Source organism: Cyprinodon tularosa, unplaced genomic scaffold (assembly GCF_016077235.1).
Source record: "Cyprinodon tularosa strain WSP-4 unplaced genomic scaffold, ASM1607723v1 ctg1145, whole genome shotgun sequence".
In the NCBI taxonomy this organism is placed as follows: domain Eukaryota; kingdom Metazoa; phylum Chordata; class Actinopteri; order Cyprinodontiformes; family Cyprinodontidae; genus Cyprinodon; species Cyprinodon tularosa.
This window is the reverse complement of record NW_024037943.1, coordinates 49,442-67,626: the sequence shown is the minus strand read 5'-3', so window position 1 is coordinate 67,626 and position 18,185 is coordinate 49,442. Positions and strand designations below refer to the sequence as shown.

Sequence of the window (18,185 nt, the reverse complement as noted above, 5' to 3'; positions counted from 1 at the left end):
GGTTGCTGCAGCATGAATTTAAAGCAGATACTGAATGATGGGGCGGGAGGTGGGGTCTCAGAGGTGACGCATGGGGTTAAACAGTGATTCTGTCTCTGACATGAGATATCAGACTGAACGGGTGCATCCAGCTTGTGTCAGACATAAAGCATTGTCCTGTTTTCAGTTCTTTGATGTGAACGTGATGGTGAGGGAAACATGTTGAGCCGCTGTTCAGCTGTCTGTCGCTAGTCGACGGACAATATGCTTTTTGTCTGCTCATCTGGAATTTATTACATTATTTTTTCAGCCACAAAATTAACTAGAAAATTTAACTAGACTTAAGTATTTTTTCCCCCCGTTGTCAAATAAAGTATTCTTTGCACAGCCAACACTGCCCGGCACCTTTTTTCCTTGGTGCTATATTTTTGAGGAAACTGCCTTGTGCTTTTCAGTAGGAACGAAAAACCAGATGCTGATGTGCAGACAATGAGAAGATAAAATGTTGACCATTAATATGTAGTGTGTGATGGTATTTGGGTAAAATTGCAGTCAAAAGGTGTATAAACACTCCAGCTAAGAGGGTTCCGGTTTCCTATCGTCCTCAGAACCCACTGTACATATTTTAGGTGTCCCCCTGCCTCCTTATATCTGACTGTTAAAAATCAACAACTAACATCCTCTGTAGAGGAGGTAAAGCTTGCCTTTAATTCAATCTCCAATCTCTGAGCTTTAATTTGGATACACAGAGGGTGTTTTCATCATTGCTGATTCAGATCAGTGAAGCAGAACCACAAACAGAAAAACCAGGAACTTTTCCAAGACGCCAAGAATACCAAGAGGATGTGGCAAGACATACAGACCACTTGGCTGCTAGACTTCCTCGCAGACAGACCTCAATCAGTCCGGATTGGACAGAACGCCTCTGATGTCATCGGTCTAAGCCCCTCCCCTCAGGGCTGCGTCCTGAGCCCCCTGCTGCCTGCTGTTCACCCTGATGAGACACGACTGCATCCCCAGGTTCACCAACGATCACACGGTGAAGTTTGCAGACGACGCCACGGTGGTGGGCCTCATCAGAGACAACAACGACCTGGACTACAGAGAGGAGGTGGAGCAGCTGGTGGAGCAGAGATAACAGCCTGATCCTGAAGGTGGAGAAGACCAAGGAGATCATGGTGGACTTCAGGAAGAAGCGGCCTAACCACGCTCCACTGCTCATCAACAGCTCAGCTGTAGAGGTGGTCAGCAGCACCACATTCATCACAGACACCCTCACCTGGACTGGAAACACCACCTCACTGGTCCAAAGGGCCCAGAAGCGCTTGGACTTCCTGTGGAGGATGAGGAGAGCCCACCTAACCCCTCCCCCCCCCCCCCCAATTTGCTGCACTTTAAGAAATGGAAATGTCATAACAGCTGCACAAAATTAAATTTTTTAAATTTTTCGTTGTACACTGCGTGTATACAAAATGACAATAAAGTTTGTTTAAGTCTATGGCACTGAGGCACCGCCAGGCTGAAGATCTCAGCTCAAAAGGATTTGATTGTGAAAACTAAATGGAAACAGAAATATTCAAAATATTTGAAAGTCATTTATAAGCAAGTACTGATATATGTTTATCACAAAATTTGCTAATGAAAAAACACAGCATGAAATTTTGTACTTTCTGAAAATATAAATGAAAATATTGTGAGTAAAACATAGCCTGCTGCATCATTTCAAACATGACTCAAAGTTGTTTTCTTTCTTCTCGAAAATAATAGTGGCATCAAACCTCTGAAAAAAAAGGTATTATGGACTTTGAGTAGGGAACAATACAAAGAGGTCATAGAAGGCAAATCGGAGTTTACATTGTCATAGATGAATAACGATAGTTCAGTGGGTAAAATAGACGTACAAAGAAGCTCAAACCCCATCGACCCACTTTACCTGCAAATCTCACAATTCTAAACTTCCACCATAAAACAGGCAAATCAAAACAAGGCCCCAAGTTAACTTAAACTCGGGGATGTTACCTTATTTGCTTCTGGCCTGTACTTTTGTCACGCCCCAAAATTGACATCAAACCAGCCCACTGGTTGACTGGCCCAAGAACATGAATAGAGGTAGATGGAAGCATATCGTTACGTCACTGTACTCCCCCTCCCTCTATAACCTGCTGAGTGTTTGAGCTCTCAGAAGGGAGGGAAAAACAGCGAAACAGAAGTCAGAAACTTGTGAATGAGGTAAAATGGTCTGCCGGGATGCTGCTATGAATATTGCCTATTTCTAACGTCTTGTTGTCAGTTCACTTTCATATATAGAAACTGAATATTTTTGGTTTAGTCATCTTAGTCATGTACGGAAGAGGATTAGGGCCACTGAAAAAAAAAAAAGTTAACTGATTTAAAAAAAAAATGTTTCAGTTTAACATGGGGAAAAAAGTCAGAATTCTGACTTTTTTATCAGAATTCCAACTGTAATCAGTCAGTCAGTCTACAAAATGCTCAACTTAAAAAAGAAAAAAAAAAACTTATTCCAACATTCCGACAACACAATTATTTAGTCTTTGGAGCTCAGGCCTCGGCAGGAAAGATTTTGATAGATATGCATTAAACGGAGTAAAGAATAGGGCTGTTTCCTCCCCAGACCTGAAACTGGTGGTGGTTAACGAGACGGAATGCTGAGCTTTATGGGGAGATCCAGTGGACTGCGCGAGCTGATACTAGAGCTTCTCTCAGGGACCTGGAAGATGGAAGTCCAGCTTGGATGACAACACAGGTTGAGAGAACCTGTCCATGATGAGAAAGCATGAAGCGACAGTGGAAAGGAAAAACTCCCTGTTGTGAAGAAACCTTTGGCAGAAACAGGCTCAACAAGGCGGTCTTCCACAGGACTGGTTAAAATGAGAAGCAGAATTCAGTAAGAGTCTGGGAGGATTGACATCCTGATGAAGTTTAGGCTACGATGGTGGAGGAGCGGCTGGAGGGGGGTTGAAACGGGGTCATCTGAATGAAGTCACAGCGCAGCCACCGCCTGCGCACCAGGCAGCAGGAAAGATGTGGATCGGAGGCCTTTTAAGATGAACCTTGGATGCCAGTTGGCTTTCCTGGGGGTGTGGTTCAAAGCTCATTGGCTGTGTTGCAGGTGGATGTAGGAGAACAATCAGTTTCTTCAGTTGAACTTCCGCCTAGACTGCATGTGTGTCTTACAGACGTTTTGTTTCAATGTGACTCCCACTGGAAGTATGCCAATAGTTTAAAGCTCTGCCATGAAATGTGCTGTTTCAACAATAAAAACTCTTCAGAGAAAAATAAAATAGCTGAAAAAAATGTGTGTCCACTGTTTTCTCGAGTAATGTGAGAAAACTAACCAAAGTTGTTGGCTATTTTGGTCATGTATCTATGTATTATGTAATTCACTGTGAGAACACAAATCTCAGCCTGGGCATACATTGTATGATTCTTCAGTCGTGCCAGAATGTTTTTGATCGGGCCGAGTTTTAGCCTCATGATGCGTCCTGAGTCATGTAGTATACAGGAGATAATGGGGGTCGATCAACCTCTCACGACCACCTCCCAGTCAGGAATCGTAAGGTCAGGAGGAGATGAAACATGTTTGAAATTAAGTCGGCCCTCACGAGATGTTCGTGAGCAAATCCTGTTGTTAAAGGAGAGCTAGGAGCCGATTTACAAGAAGCTTACGCACTCCGCGTTTGCAAATGTGGGACATAAGGAACACGTTCTCCTTACAATAAGAACCTGGATTATAAATACCATTATAAATAATCATAGATCAAATAACTCAACAGTAACCACATGTTGTCTGATGTTGTCACATTTACCACACAGCTGGAAACAGGTCCAGCTTCTGTGATGTCTGTTTTCAGCAGGCACTACGGGGGAGGCCTTAGCATGCAAGAGTTCAGAGCTTCACAGAGCATTAAGCTAAGTGCCTCCAGCAGTTAGGGCCTGCTTCATTTCACAGAATCAATAAGCTAAGATCTGAGAAAGTGTTAGCTTTCCTTCAGAGACCCAACAAGCTCATTTAACAGTGCATTATGTCAGGATTCACTTAAAAGGATGCGACAATTATTCATGTAGAGAGACGCTAATGAGCTCTATTTCTGTCCTTCCTAGAATTCTGTCTTTTTTCTTCCCTAACAAGTTCTTCACAAACCCTGGTGGTGATGAGCTGCTTTCATTTGGGATCCTGAGATTAAGCTCAACATTGCTGGAACTTATTTGATTGTTTTTTTGTTTTGTTTTTTTCCAACTTGAAAACTGAGTGTCTGGAAGCAAAGAAAGAGAAGGTTGTGAGGAAATCATGCATGTTCTAGCTCTACTTCTGTGTTCCTAGGAATACATTTAAATCATTTCACTAAACAAAAACACATGTTCTCAACGTGTGTTCTCAGATCAATAAAATATTGGTTAAAAACTGCTGATCAGGATGAGCAAGCTAAGGAGGAGTAGCAACAATCGTTCAGTCTAACTTACTAATTACTCCAAAGGCAGGCAATAACTACGGCCCCGCCCACACGAAGTCAAACCCTGGCCTAAATTCACTAATTTTTCACCAAACCAGCCTCTCATCCATACGAAGCCGGCGTTTCGGGGTCTGTAAACGATCTTTTTTTTATCAAGCCTTCACAGTGGGAAGATTTTGAAACGCCGTTTTCGCGTTTCCATCTTTAAGGTTTGACCGCATTTTTTTTTTACACGCATGCGTCATAGCGTCGCCTCTAAACACGCATGCGCGACACAGTATCACAACAACAATGGCGCCGTACTGTGTTGAATGGTTGCTGCTCATGCTACTCACCCTGCTGTCGGGCTTACAACAGAATCTTCTTCTTCTGGAATATCTCCAGGAAGAACAGAGCAATATCGACGACATAGTTCAGCACCTGAATTTGACTGAACCACGAAAATGGACCCGCAGGGCCATTTTCCGGTTTGCTTGTTGTATAAATATTACTGCGCATGCCCAACATTTCGTCGCCTATTTTTGCTTTGGCACCACAGCGCCACTTACAGGCCTGGCATACATTTTGCAGCGTTTTCATGCATTCGTGTGGTCGCTCACATTTATTTTACGTCTCCGTCTTTAAGACAAACATTCTGGAAAATATTAGCGTTTCGTGTTCGTTTTGTCTTCGTGTGGACGGGGCCTACAAATCTTTTTAAAATATAACCCTTAGTTTCCCTCATCTGAATTGCAAAGCCAGAAAACCTCTTCTTTTCGTTACTTTGTATCGTCCACCAGGTCCACCTGACATTGAAGGCGATAGCTTAAAGCTACAGTGTGTAATAATTTCAGGGATATACAGTCAGAAATGTAATATATTATACATAACTATGTTATTTATCATCATCTACGAGCTCAGCCTCTTAACCTTAATATTTGCGTTGCCTTAGAATTCGTTATTTATAATTACATAAGAGCGGGTCTCGCAGCCATGGAGGCAGACATCTTTGCGCTACGGCAGCGCAGAGCCAACAAACTAGCGATTGCGAGATCGCCAAAACGTCACAACGACGTAGAAAAAATAACGGGTATATTTATTATCTTAAGTCTAAATGAAATCTATACCCTACACAGACTAATGAAATACTATTTGTAAAATTATTTATGTAAACAACCTCATCACTTGATAAGGTAGGTGATGCGGACGTCGTGGAAGACATTTTGTCCCGTAACGCTCGCCGTACTGTTGGGGGGGAAAGCGGTGGGGGGGAGATGTTCATGTTGCTGCGGTCTGCAGTCTGACCGCTAGATGTCGCTAAAAGTTACACACTGTAGCTTTAAGAGCAGCCTTTAAAGCTATCTTAGACACAATTTTTCTGATCAAACTGAATAGTCCCACACATTCTCATCTTCATACTTTGGATCTTGTGCTGACATACGGCATAGAATGTGAAGAAATAACAGTATTTCCTCACAACCCTGTCCTCTCTGACCACTTTTTTAAAACCATCAGGATTACTTTAACAGAGTTCTCCTACGCAAAAGAAGGTTTCATTTTAGCAGACCATTATCAGATAGTGCAGTTATAAATCTGTTGCACTTTCTCACTCCTCTGTGTCGCTGAGCAGTGCTGCAGAGGGCAAAAGTTTAGCATGTTCCCCTTCACAGGTTGAAGATTTTGTTGATGGGGTTGCTAGTTCTCTGTGTACTACCTTAAGGCTGATTTATACTTCGAAACTAGGTCGTCTGCGTAGGTGTTGCAGTGAATAAAAAGACATCCCCACCCCCTCCACAGACACCCTGCTGCACCTCTCCCAAATTGTTGGTGACCGCAGACAGGAAGCCGACTTGTTTTGTTTGTGTAACCACAATTGCGGAAAACAACTCGTGAAGTCGGACCAGCTAGAAGAGCGAGGTGCGCGAGAGCGCTGGGACCCTTTTTAGTGTGAGGGAATACCTTTGAGTCAATGAGTCGATGCAATCAACTCTTTTTCTTTAGATTGAAAACTTTGAATCAATTTGACTGTATGATCTGGTGAACTGTAAAGTCCCTCAAGATGACATGTTGTGATTCGGTGCAATAGAAGTAAACTGAAATGATTTGAATTTGTGTTTTTGAAACCAGACTAAAACTTATCAAGGCTGAATAATAGCATGTGATTGTTTTTCATAAATCACTGTTTCACATTTAATTTTATGTGGGGTTTCTTTGTTGCTGTCTCTTGAACATTTTTCCTTTCAAAATTAGACTATTAATCTCAATGGAACAATGCTGGTGAAATAAAGGATAAAAAGAATATTTTTTTAAAATCATCTCACCATTACCTACACCCAGAAATAATTTGAGTTGGTGTCTGTAAATCTGTCTAAATGGACAATGTTTTTCTTCTGTTTAGATTCAACTTTATCGAAGGCGAGGCCCTGTTCGGAGGCAGGGAAACCCTGTAACCCCTGCGTGGATGCAGCAAAAGCCTGCTACCTCAATGAAACCTGTAGACGCCTGCGATCAGCGTACAACATTGTCTGCAGCAAGGTCACACCCCCACAGTCCTCTGCACTGAATCAGGAGCCATGCAGCAAGAAGAGGTGTCAGAAGGTAGGCACAGATTGTTTCGCTGCTGTTGTTGTAGCCATCGCAATTATTGTCTGATGCCAGGGAGAGACCAACAGCTTGCACCGTCCAAATTTCTGGAGCCAAAAACAACAATCAGTATCGGCCAATCACAGTATCAAATCCATAAATTTTTTAGTTGTGGTGTCATGCTGTACATTGATATTTTTTATTAGGTATCAAAGTTATAGGCAATGAGAAACTCTCATAAATTGACCACTGTTTTAGTGAAGGAGGCAGTGGAGATGAGGACGGACTTTGGGCAGCCCAGAGGCAGAACCACACTGAGTCTGGTTCTGCTGGAGGTTTTTTTTCCTGTTAAAAGGGAGTTTTTCCTCTCCACTGTCGCTACAAGCATGCTTAGTGTGAGGGATTGCTGAAGAGTCAATGAGTCGATGCAATCAGCTGGTTTTCTTTAGATAGAAAACTTTGAAACAATTTGACTGAATGATCTGGTGAAGTGTGAAGTGCCTTGAGATGTCAATTGTTTTCAATTGGGGCTATAGAAATAAACTCAATGAAATTGAATCGGAATGAGCTGCAAAGATTAAGTTGCGGAAGGCTGTGGGTCAAGATCGCATCAGCTCCAGGCTTCTGAGATGTTGTGCCGATGAACTGTGTGGCATCTTGTGCTAAATGTTTTACTTAAGCCTGATGCTGAGAGAAGAACCACAGCTGTGGAAGACCTCTTGTGTGGAACCGGTGCCAAAGACAAAACATCTTAAGGACCTCAGCAACGACAGGCCGGTAGAGCTGACTTCACATCTGATAAAGACTCTCGAATGGTTGGTCTTACACCATCTATGCCCCCTGGTGAAGACTTCATTGGATTGACTGCAGTTTTCCTACCGTGCTGGGATTGGGTCAGATGATGCCATCTTCATCCACCTGCACCAAGGTCTGTCTCACCTGGAGAAACCTGGAAGTTCTGCGAGGATTATGTTCCTTTATTTCTCCGGTGCTTCCAACACCATCCAGCCGGGAGTCCTAAGGTACTAGCTGGAGCTGTCAGGAGTGAACCAGCACATGTCCAAGTGGATTTTAGACCACTTCACTGGCCATGCGAGGGCACAGGGCTGTGTCTCACATAGGTTGGTTTGTAGTACAGGGGTCCCACAGGGAACAGTGCTGACACCGTTCTTCTTCACCATGTACAGTGCAGACTTCTCCATCAACTCCCCACACAGCCACCTCCAGAAGTTCTCTGATGATTCTGCCATAGTTAGCCTCATCACAGGTGGGGGTGACTCAGAGTATAGACAGTGAACCCAGAACTTCATGGTCTGGTTTCAGCAGAACCAGCTTCTGATTAATGCAGGGAAAACCAAGGAGCTAGTGGTGGATTTTTGCAGAAGCAGATCCACCCCACTAACACGAGATAGTGGACTCTTCTAAGTACCTAGGCCTTCATCTGAATAACAAACTGGACTGGACTCTGAACACTGAGGCTCTGTATAAGAAAGGTCAGAGCAGACTCTTCCTGCTGAGGAGACAGAGGACTTTAGGACTGCAGGGGGCCCTCCTAAACACCGTCTATGACTCCTTTGTGGCATTAGCAATCTTCTATGGAGCCGTCTGTTGGAGCAGTGGCTTATCTGTAGCTGAGAGGAAGCGGCTGGATCAGCTGATCAGGAAGGCCAGCTCTGTGATTGGATGCCCTCTGGACTCAGTGTAGGAGGTGGGAAACAGACGGATCCTAACTAAATGAACATCTCTGTTGGATAATGCATGAATGCATCTTTGATGTTAGAGTAAACCAGGTCTAAAGTGTTTTTGTTCCTATCGCACCGTATAGCGTTAGCCCCTCCAGGCTAATAGCATTGTCTGGTATTGCAGGATGCAGCCATGACTCCGTCAGAATGATGGTTCAGCAGTTACCAATCTCCTTCCCTGATGAGAGTTCCAGTCGGAGATTATCCATTTTTTGTCCAATGAGCGGACGTTGGCGAGCAGGATGGATGGAAGCGGAGGTCTGTGGGGATTTCTCTTTAGCTCGCAGTTAGCCCCCTCTGCATCCTCGCTTTCTCCGTCTCGCACATCTCTTCCTCCCGCAGTTACGTTCCGCTGTTGCTTTGTTTACATCTGTCCGTAGCACTCCGCAGCTTTTTAAACGGTTAAAAAGGTCGGATTTAAAACATTTTGTGACCGTAGCTCCAGGAGGCGTTGGCGATCATAGATGCGGGTTTGATGTCTACTCTGTATCATTTTAAGCGCCATATTATGTGAACTTAGCGAAATTGTCGAGAGGAGCTGTTCTTGGCCGCTGCGTTGGAGCACCGCCATGGCAACCAAACAAATTGGAATTCTCGCGTGGACTGTAGTTAGACGTTCATCATCTTAGAACATCTAATCCTTGGTGAAAACTCTCTGTTATATTGAATTTTGATTTAAATGCAGACTCATCATAAGTTTTCTTTTATTGTAGAGTTTTCTTGTATTTTTGTTTTTTTTGTTTGTTTTTTTGCCAATTTCTTGTTTTTGTACGGCATCAATTTGACTGGCCTATTTCACCAAACTTTCATCTTAAAAATTAAAATCTACAGGTAAAAGCCAGTAAATTAGAATATTTTGAAAAACTTTATTTATTTCAGTAATTGCATCAAAAGGTGTAACTTGTACGTTATATTTATTAATAGGGCTTGGTCGTCATGACGTAAGCACTTTGCGTTGCCGCCATATTGACGGCCTCTTTTACCGAGGCTCAGACTACTGCCTATGACTACCGCATACTGTACTCCTTCTCACCCTGATTAATTTCACCTTAACTTGATTTCAACCATGGTAAACCGTTGCTGTATTGTGGGCTGTAACAGCTCAACACATGATCGCCATGGGAAAAACATAGAAAATGGGTTAACTTTCCACCGCTTTCCTGCCTGGAGGCGTAACCATGGAGACCAAGCGTCAGAGATAAAGAGTCGTCGGCTAGCTTGGATTGCGGCTGTAAGACGACCGAACATAACTTTCCACAGTATCCTGATGTCAATGAGAGTGTGTTCCCTGCATTTTCATTCTGGTAAGTTAAAGATGCACGGTTTTATTTTATAGCCTACTTTGTTTCTTTCCTTCAAAGTTGGGATCTTTTACGGGGAAATAATAAAAACGGCAGCGGGAAAAGGCTCAGATATGTGACAAACCCGGAGGGTTGGCAGTTAACGTTACTAACTACATCTTTGAAATACATAGCAGCTAGTTAAAAGTACATTACATGCGTGAGTGGTTGTTAGCATTAGCGGTTAGCAGTTGCTAAACTAGCAGGTTCCAAAGCCCGTCTGATCACAGCTTACCTTCGTACGGATTACTGTGTTCCCACTGTTTGCTGGCTTAATGATCAGCAGTTCCTGAACCCATCCATTCATGAACTGCACATGAGACTCCAAGGACTTGTAGCTTCGGAAATGTTTTGAAGTATAGGCGCTCACTCATCGGTGCTCCACTTATTGTTTGGAACTTCATGTGGATCCAAATTATTAATAATGATGATTTTGTCAACATACCGGTCCGAGGCTTCTCTATTTATTGTGTCCTGGTAAATTCCAGATCTTTTTCGGGATTTTACCATCTTTTTTCTCTCTACTTCTACGTCTCTTCTTTCAACAACAACATTGTATCAGAGCTATGTTTACGTTTGCGTAGCCGTCAATATGACCGCGACGTCCCACAATGCAACGTGGATCCCGAGCCCTATTGCACACAGACTGATGCATTCAAATGTTTATTTCATTTAATTTTGATGATTTGAAGTGGCAACAAATGAAAATCCAAAATTGTGTGTCACAAAATTAGAATATTACTTAAGGCTAATACAAAAAAGGGATTTTTAGAAATGTTGGCCAACTGAAAAGTATGAAAATGAAAAATATGAGCATGTACAATACTCAATACTTGGTTGGAGCTCCTTTTGCCTCAATTACTGCATTAATGCGGCGTGGCATGGAGTCGATGATTTTCTGGCACTGCCCAGACGTTATGAGAGCCCAGGTTGCTCTGATAGTGGCCTTCAACTCTTCTGCGTTTTTGGGTCTGGCATTCTGCATCTTCCTTTTCACAATACCCCACAGATTTTCTATGGGGCTAAGGTCAGGGGAGTTGGCCGGCCAATTTAGAACAGAAATACCATGGTCCGTAAACCAGGCACGGGTAGATTTAGCGCTGTGTTCAGGCGCCAAGTCCTGTTGGAACCTGAAATCTCCATCTCCATAGAGCAGGTCAGCAGCAGGAAGCATGAAGTGCTCTAAAACTTGCTGGTAGATGGCTGCGCTGACCCTGGATCTCAGGAAACAGAGTGGACCGACACCAGCAGATGACATGGCACCCCAAACCATCACTGATGGTGGAAACTTTACACTAGACTTCAGGCAACGTGGATCCTGTGCCTCTCCTGTCTTCCTCCAGACTCTGGGACCTCGATTTCCAAAGGAAATGCTAAATTTGCTTTGGTCAGAAAACATGACTTTGGACCACTCAGCAGCAGTCCAGCTCTTTTTTTCCTTAGCCCAGGTGAGACGCTTTTCGCGCTGTTTCTTAGTCAATAGTGGCTTGACACGAGGTATGCGGCAGTTGAAACCCATGTCTTTCAAGCGTCTCTTGGTGGTGGATCTTGAAGCACTGACTCCAGCAGCTGTCCACTCCTTCTGAATCTACCCCACATTTTTGAATGGGTTTTTTTTTCACAATCTTGACTAGGGCGTGGTGATCCCTATCGCTTGGACACTTTTTCTGACCACAGTTTTTCCTTCCCTTTGCCTCTCTATTAATGTGTTTGGACACAGAGCTCTGTGAACAGCCAGCCTCTTCAGCAATAACCTTTTGTGTCTTTCCCTCCTTGTGCAATGTGTCGATGATCGCCTTTTGGACAGCTGTCAAATCTGAAGTCTTCCCCATGTTTGTGTAGGCTTCAGAACTGGACTGAGAGACCATTTAAAGCCCTTTGCAGGTGTTTTGAGTTAATCAGCTGATTAGTTTGTGGCACCAGGTGTCTTCAAAATCTAACCCTTACACAATATTCTAATTTTGTGACGCGGAATTTTGGATTTTCATTTGTTGCCACTTCAAATCATCAAACCTAAATGAAATAAACATTTGAATGCATCAGTCTGTGTGCAATGAATAAATATAATGTATAAAGTTACACCTTTTGAATGCAATTACTGAAATAAATAAAGTTTTTCAAGATATTCTAATTTACTGGCTTTTACCTGTATGTTCTCAAAAGCTTAATATTAATGAAATTGAAGGGATTTTGACATCTCTAAAAACCTCCCCACATCATGATGCTGACACTGCCATGTCTGCAGTTTTAATTCTTCTCCATGTCAAATGCTTAAAGGAATAGTACACCCAAAACATGATTAGCCTTCATTTTCTACTCACCCCCATGCTGAACAACACTCTGGAGTACTTTTTTGATATCTCAAATGCATCTGGAGATCTGGGAGGCTTCTTGCTGTCTGCTGACATTCAAATAATGGAGGTCTATGGCGCCCGAGACAGAAAGATCCATAAAAGTCCACAAAAAACGTGTCAATATTCCTCCATACTGCTCGTCCAATGTATTCCAAGTGTCCTGAGTGGGTAGCATCCAGAATTTACTCGAAACGAAGTCATTTAGAATGTTTTTAGATCATAAACAGTAGTGTATAGGATTTCCTGAAAGCGCGCACCTGCGCGATCCCGACGCTACGGAAACCGCGGCAGACCAAACCAGATGAAAGTGCGCATTCAGCGTCTGCCCTGCCGATAATGCAAGCGTAGAAGAAGAAATGTGCTGTTTACCTGTGCAAAGAAAGAAACAACGAAAGAAAAATGTCTGAGGACTTCAGTGTTGAGGAAGAGCATGAGTTCTTTGCCGAGCTGAATGCGCTGGTTTGGTCTGCCGGCTTCCGTAGCGTCGTGATCGCGCACGTGCGCGCTTTCAGGAAATCCTATACACTACTGTTTATGCTCTAAAAACATTCTAAATGACTTCGTTTCGAGTAAATTCTGGATGCTACCCACTCAGGACACTTGGAATACATTGGACGAGCAGTATGGAGGAATACTGACACGTTTTTTGTGGACTTTTATGGACCTTTCTGCCTCGGGCGCCATAGACCTCCATTATTTGAATGTCAGCAGACAGCAAGAAGCCTCCCAGATCTCCAGATGCATTTGAGATATCAAAAAAGTACTCCAGAGTGTTGTTCAGCATGGGGGTGAGTAGAAAATGAAGGCTAATCATGTTTTGGGTGTACTATTCCTTTAAAATGATTACAGTAAAAATGTATTCATCCATCATATTAACCATATCCTGTGATCTATTTTGTGTTTAGGCCCTTCGGCAGTTCTTTGAGCGCGTCTCATCCGAGCTGAGCTACCCTCTGCTGTTCTGCTCCTGCCTTGACCAAGCATGTGCCGAGCGTCGTCGCCGCACCATCGTCCCATCCTGCTCCCACCAGGAGAGACACAAACCCAGCTGTCTGGAACTGCGACACACTTGCCGCTCCGATGCCCTTTGCAGGTCAGCATCACCCAACAGCTATCATTTCATAGACACTCATTTAGGCTACATCGACACAGCAGCATGAAGTGACCCAAATCCAATTTTTTTTGGCGGCTGATAATGTGGTTTATTTTTAACCATCTTGAAAAGATTGTGTTGTTAATGCACTGGCTGAGGTTGGGAAAGAAATGAAAGACGCGTTCCAGCACTAACATCCATGTTTACTTCCATAAACACACTGCACGCTTGCTTGTGACATCATTGCGTCCTCTATTGCGCATGAGGGACACTTAATTTTGTGTGAATGCAGTTCACACAGGAGATCACATACAAGTTGCCTTTATTTGGAAACATGAACGACCACCTGAAAAATCAGAATTGAGTTATAAGGCCTGTAGTGTGAACGTAGCCTCATATGAACGCAAAGGAATTTTCCAACAAATTTTGAACAGATATTGGGAGAAATTGATTAGCAAAATTAACTTTGTTAAGTGCAGCAAAATATCTTAATCTCTCAGATCTGCACATTTGATTTGTCACTAATTAGAGGTGAAAAGAGGCCAGTTGAAGGGATACAAGCACCCCTTAATTATGCTAAGGTATCCTTTAACCCCTATGAGGGGTTATTGCTGCCATTCGGCTAGCTTCTGACTGGGAAGGGCCATTTTGAATGGCTGCTACTGGACATTATAAAGTGTTATTGGAAGAGTTTGTCCTGAGTGAACTTTTCTTAGGAAAAGAACCGGAGAAAGAAAGCTTCAAGGTGTAAATACAGATCGTTCCATAACACCCCATGACCTCCAACACATTTATGTGTTTGCATGTGTTTATGAATGTTAACCTCTTTAGCCTTTTGCTCTCTCATATCTCTTGTGCAGTGACCTCAGGTTTATATAATGTTTCATTGTTGAATGTAAAGCTGCTCTGATGGAGATCAGCACCTCAGTCTATTTTACCACTGTAGAATTTAAAACTCATATCTGCTTTTTCCTTTTTTTTGGCCAATACCATGGCTCTAAAAAATGTTTCCTATATCTGACTTCAGCATGAACCGTTTGTGAGTCCAAACTGAACTGTATCCACATAAGAACAACAAGAGTATTGCCATGAGAGGGTCAACAGTAAACAAAGAGAAATGCATTTTGCGCAAAAGAGAAGCTAATGTCTCCCCAGGTGCTGTGTGGGAAACACGGTTAAAAGCAGAGTGAAACTCTTAGTGAAGGCATTTCTGGGAGATCTCATCTTTTCAGAACAGCAGGCCTTTTGAATGAGAGTCATGCAGACACAGTAAGCAAAGATGAGGCAGGGGAGATTTATAGAGACTGTTAATTCAGAACTTTACCATGTGGAGGGTAGCTTTTATTTACATATGTAAGCAAAGCAAGTTTACATTTACAGCAGTCAGTATTGAGACAATTCAAAGTGCTTTACATTAATTCCACAATAAAATGGAACAAAATAAAGCAGAATAAAAGCAAGAGGAGATAAAAACATGATAAAAGCAGTTAGTAAAGCAAGTGTTAACATTACAAAAAAAAAACAATCCCCTGGACTTTGTTTCCAAGTTTGAAGACGTTTCTCTTCCATCCAGGAAGATTTTTCAATTCAAAATGTCAGAAATAGCGTTTAGTTCCAGGTTTTATCCAGCAGCCCAACAAAGCCTGGTTTTATTTAGAAAACATGCTAATTTAAATGGACGAACGGGTCCAACCCTCTGGAATGGGGGCCGTTTGGCTTCTTTGTTAGCCTGCAATGCCCCATACTTATATATGTCTCTGATAGGGGGTTGTTAAAGGGAATCGTTGGCCTGGCTGAACAGGCGAGGTCTTCTGCTCTCCTGTAAAGCGGTGTGGGCTGCGATGATAGCGGGAAGGAATCAACTCTATTGCTGCAAGCTGAAATCTGAGCCCCCCCCTCTGTTTAAGGTTGGTTTTCTCTTTCTTAACATAGATGGCTGCCTTCACGCCCCTCTCAAACCACCTGTCTTCTTTGTCTTTGATTATTCCTTGCTGACTGGATTTTTCCTTTAATATAATGGCTTGTGGTAACAGTCAGAGTGAAAAATACAATTTTTAAAGATTTGAGGAGTTAAGCAAGGTTCATTAACACAGCAATGGAAACTATATCTTCCATCATGTTTGAGCCCATGAACATGAGGATGCATCTTCCTCTCATCTCCCTCCCTGGCTTTTCTGTTTGCTTCTATTAAATACACACCTGTAACGATGGAAGATGTTATTCTTCAGCTCTTTCAAAAGACTAAATGTATTTACTGCTGTAGCAATGAGTTACAATGACCTATATTTAATAGAGTGCACTGTACACATGTGCACTCTGAACTACCGCAGATGCTCTCTGCGTTTCCTGCAACTTTCCCCTCACAGGAATGACTCGTTGATTGTCCACTTTGCTCTGAAGAAGAGCAATCAAGGTGTGTTTAATGCAGTCACAGCTTGTATCCACATAAAACAGCTGGAATAGAGCGTTTCTTTCCTCAACTTACTCTTTACTCAACAAAATAATCAGTGTAGAGCAGAAAACTTCCCACTTCCCCAGTCCCCTTGAGCAGCTCCACTTACTGCAAATATAACTTCATGTATCAGAGCAACCTGACATAGGCTGAGTAGTGGACTTTAAGACCTGAAAGATGCAACCACTGCATCTGTCCCTCAGTTTTATGTAGACTATTTGAGATGAAGATCAACAAATTCAAAAAAATGCCACGAGTTGCTTAGATATGCATGGAAGGGTTGAAGGGAAGCAGTCAAGGTTGTTACAAAGCTGTAAGTAGAGAAACAAAATAATTTAAAATAAATTATGAATGTCAAAAAGCAAACACTATAATAAAAACAACCAAAATTATGTTCTTATTGTGAGAATACCAGTTCAGAATGTTTTTTTTCTGCCTGTCAAAATAGCTTCTGAAGAACTCAAAACTGACATATGATTTCACTATTGTTATAAACTGATTGCTACTTGAATATTAAGGTCAATTTCACAAAAGGCTTTCTATTATATTGCACAGTTTGAGAACCCAACAACTTGACATTCCTTAATGCTAGGTGATTCGGCCTTTGCTCAATATGACATCATTGTGGGGCTTTACTGAGATACATAATATTTCTGTATCTTTTTATAGCACTCTGGTAAAGATTGCCTTAAAAATGATTTACTTCTTTATCATCCTTTACTCAAGCGCACTGCCTGTCATTTATACCAGGACCTTATATTTTCTAGATGGCTCCTACATTTTTCTTGCCCGATACAATTATTTTTTGGCCATATCTGTGATATATTCTGAGATCTTTCAGGTTTTACCCTGGATGATGATTCTGATGCTTAGTCATTCTCACCCGCCCATCATTCACATAATTGTGGATAATGGATTTTGGGTTGATTCCACTACCCTCGTGAGACCATCCTGATCTCGCAAGCTTTCAAGGTTTCACTCGCTAATCAGTCTGGAGACTCTCCGTTAAAGAAAACATTTGGAGCCGTTCACCAAACCAACGTCCAATCAGCGTTGGCTTTGAGGCGGGTTGAGGTGTGACGCAACGAGAAGCGCGACAGTTCAGTCTAAAGAACATGGCGGCTTCAGCCGATGAAACTAGCGTTAGCGTGGCTATCGAGCAAGTTTTATTGGAACTACAGAGTATTTCTTCACTGAAAGAAGAGCAAAACACTGCTCTGGAGGCTTTTCTCAGAGGAAAAGATGTTTTTGCTCTTCTCCCGACTGGTTTCACCAAGAGTTTGATCTATCAATTGGCTCCTCTTCATCGTCGCTCTGTTAGTACGTCATATGCTTCGTTGATCTGATTGGTTTATTTGGCCCGTCTATCACCAACATAGGCCAATCAGCTAACCAGTATTTTCGCCCCTTCCCAAAATTACTTCAACGGAAGGTTTCCAGATGGATATGTGGAGCAAATCCATTTGGCGGAGTCCACGATGATAATGTGCAAAAGTCAACAGTCAGTTGCTACAGACCTCCAAACATCATGAAGCTCAAGATCAGTGCATAGGGAACAACATGAAACAGCTTTCCATGCATTGGATACTCTGTCTAAAACATAAAATATCAGGTGCAAGGCAAACCACGCACAAATAATGCTTTTCATCAATTTTGTTAAATTAATAAACACCAATTTACATCAAATTGTAACTAATTTACAATCAGCTCAAGACACTTTAAAAACTCAATCAGTTCAATTAATCTAAACAGATTGGTTAGAAATTTGACCACCCAGAAGCTTATGGGACCTGATGGATATATCAGGAACAGCTTGCTGCAAAACAGAGTGTAATACTCTCTATGATTCTAGAGGAGTACCTCAGAAGATCCAGGCTTGGATCCAGGATAGCCAACACAGCCTCGGCTAAGCATTCCTGAATATTTGAGACGCAACAGGTTTCCAAAATCAGGATCAACAGAGGTTTCAGGTCTGGCTAAAGTTAGGGAAAGAGTTAAACAATTCGGGCTTTTGTTGATGAGCGAGCTCTATGCACAACTCCACTACTTCCTGAACTCACAGTCGTAGCCATTCCAAATTTCACCACATCCTTGACGGGCCCTTGTCTTGTCTTTGGCTGGCCCCCTAAAATTCCTTTTTAAACATCTATCTTTGTACTAAAATATTGTTTAAAATCTACAGTGAAGCACC

The 18,185-nt window shown here is 42.5% G+C and overlaps 1 protein-coding gene across 1 annotated transcript in view; it reads left to right on the top strand.

Moving 5' to 3' along the window:
• The window catches only part of LOC119796287 (GDNF family receptor alpha-2-like), a gene marked incomplete at its 5' end in the record, with an annotated part of 101,226 nt that overhangs the window by 46,947 nt on the left and 36,094 nt on the right, over nucleotides 1-18,185 (top strand). Inside the window, 2 exons of the mRNA XM_038304783.1 lie at nucleotides 6,829-7,028; nucleotides 13,355-13,542. Of these exons, the coding sequence (XP_038160711.1) occupies nucleotides 6,829-7,028; nucleotides 13,355-13,542 (388 nt within the window). The remainder of the gene's footprint in view (nucleotides 1-6,828; nucleotides 7,029-13,354; nucleotides 13,543-18,185) is intronic.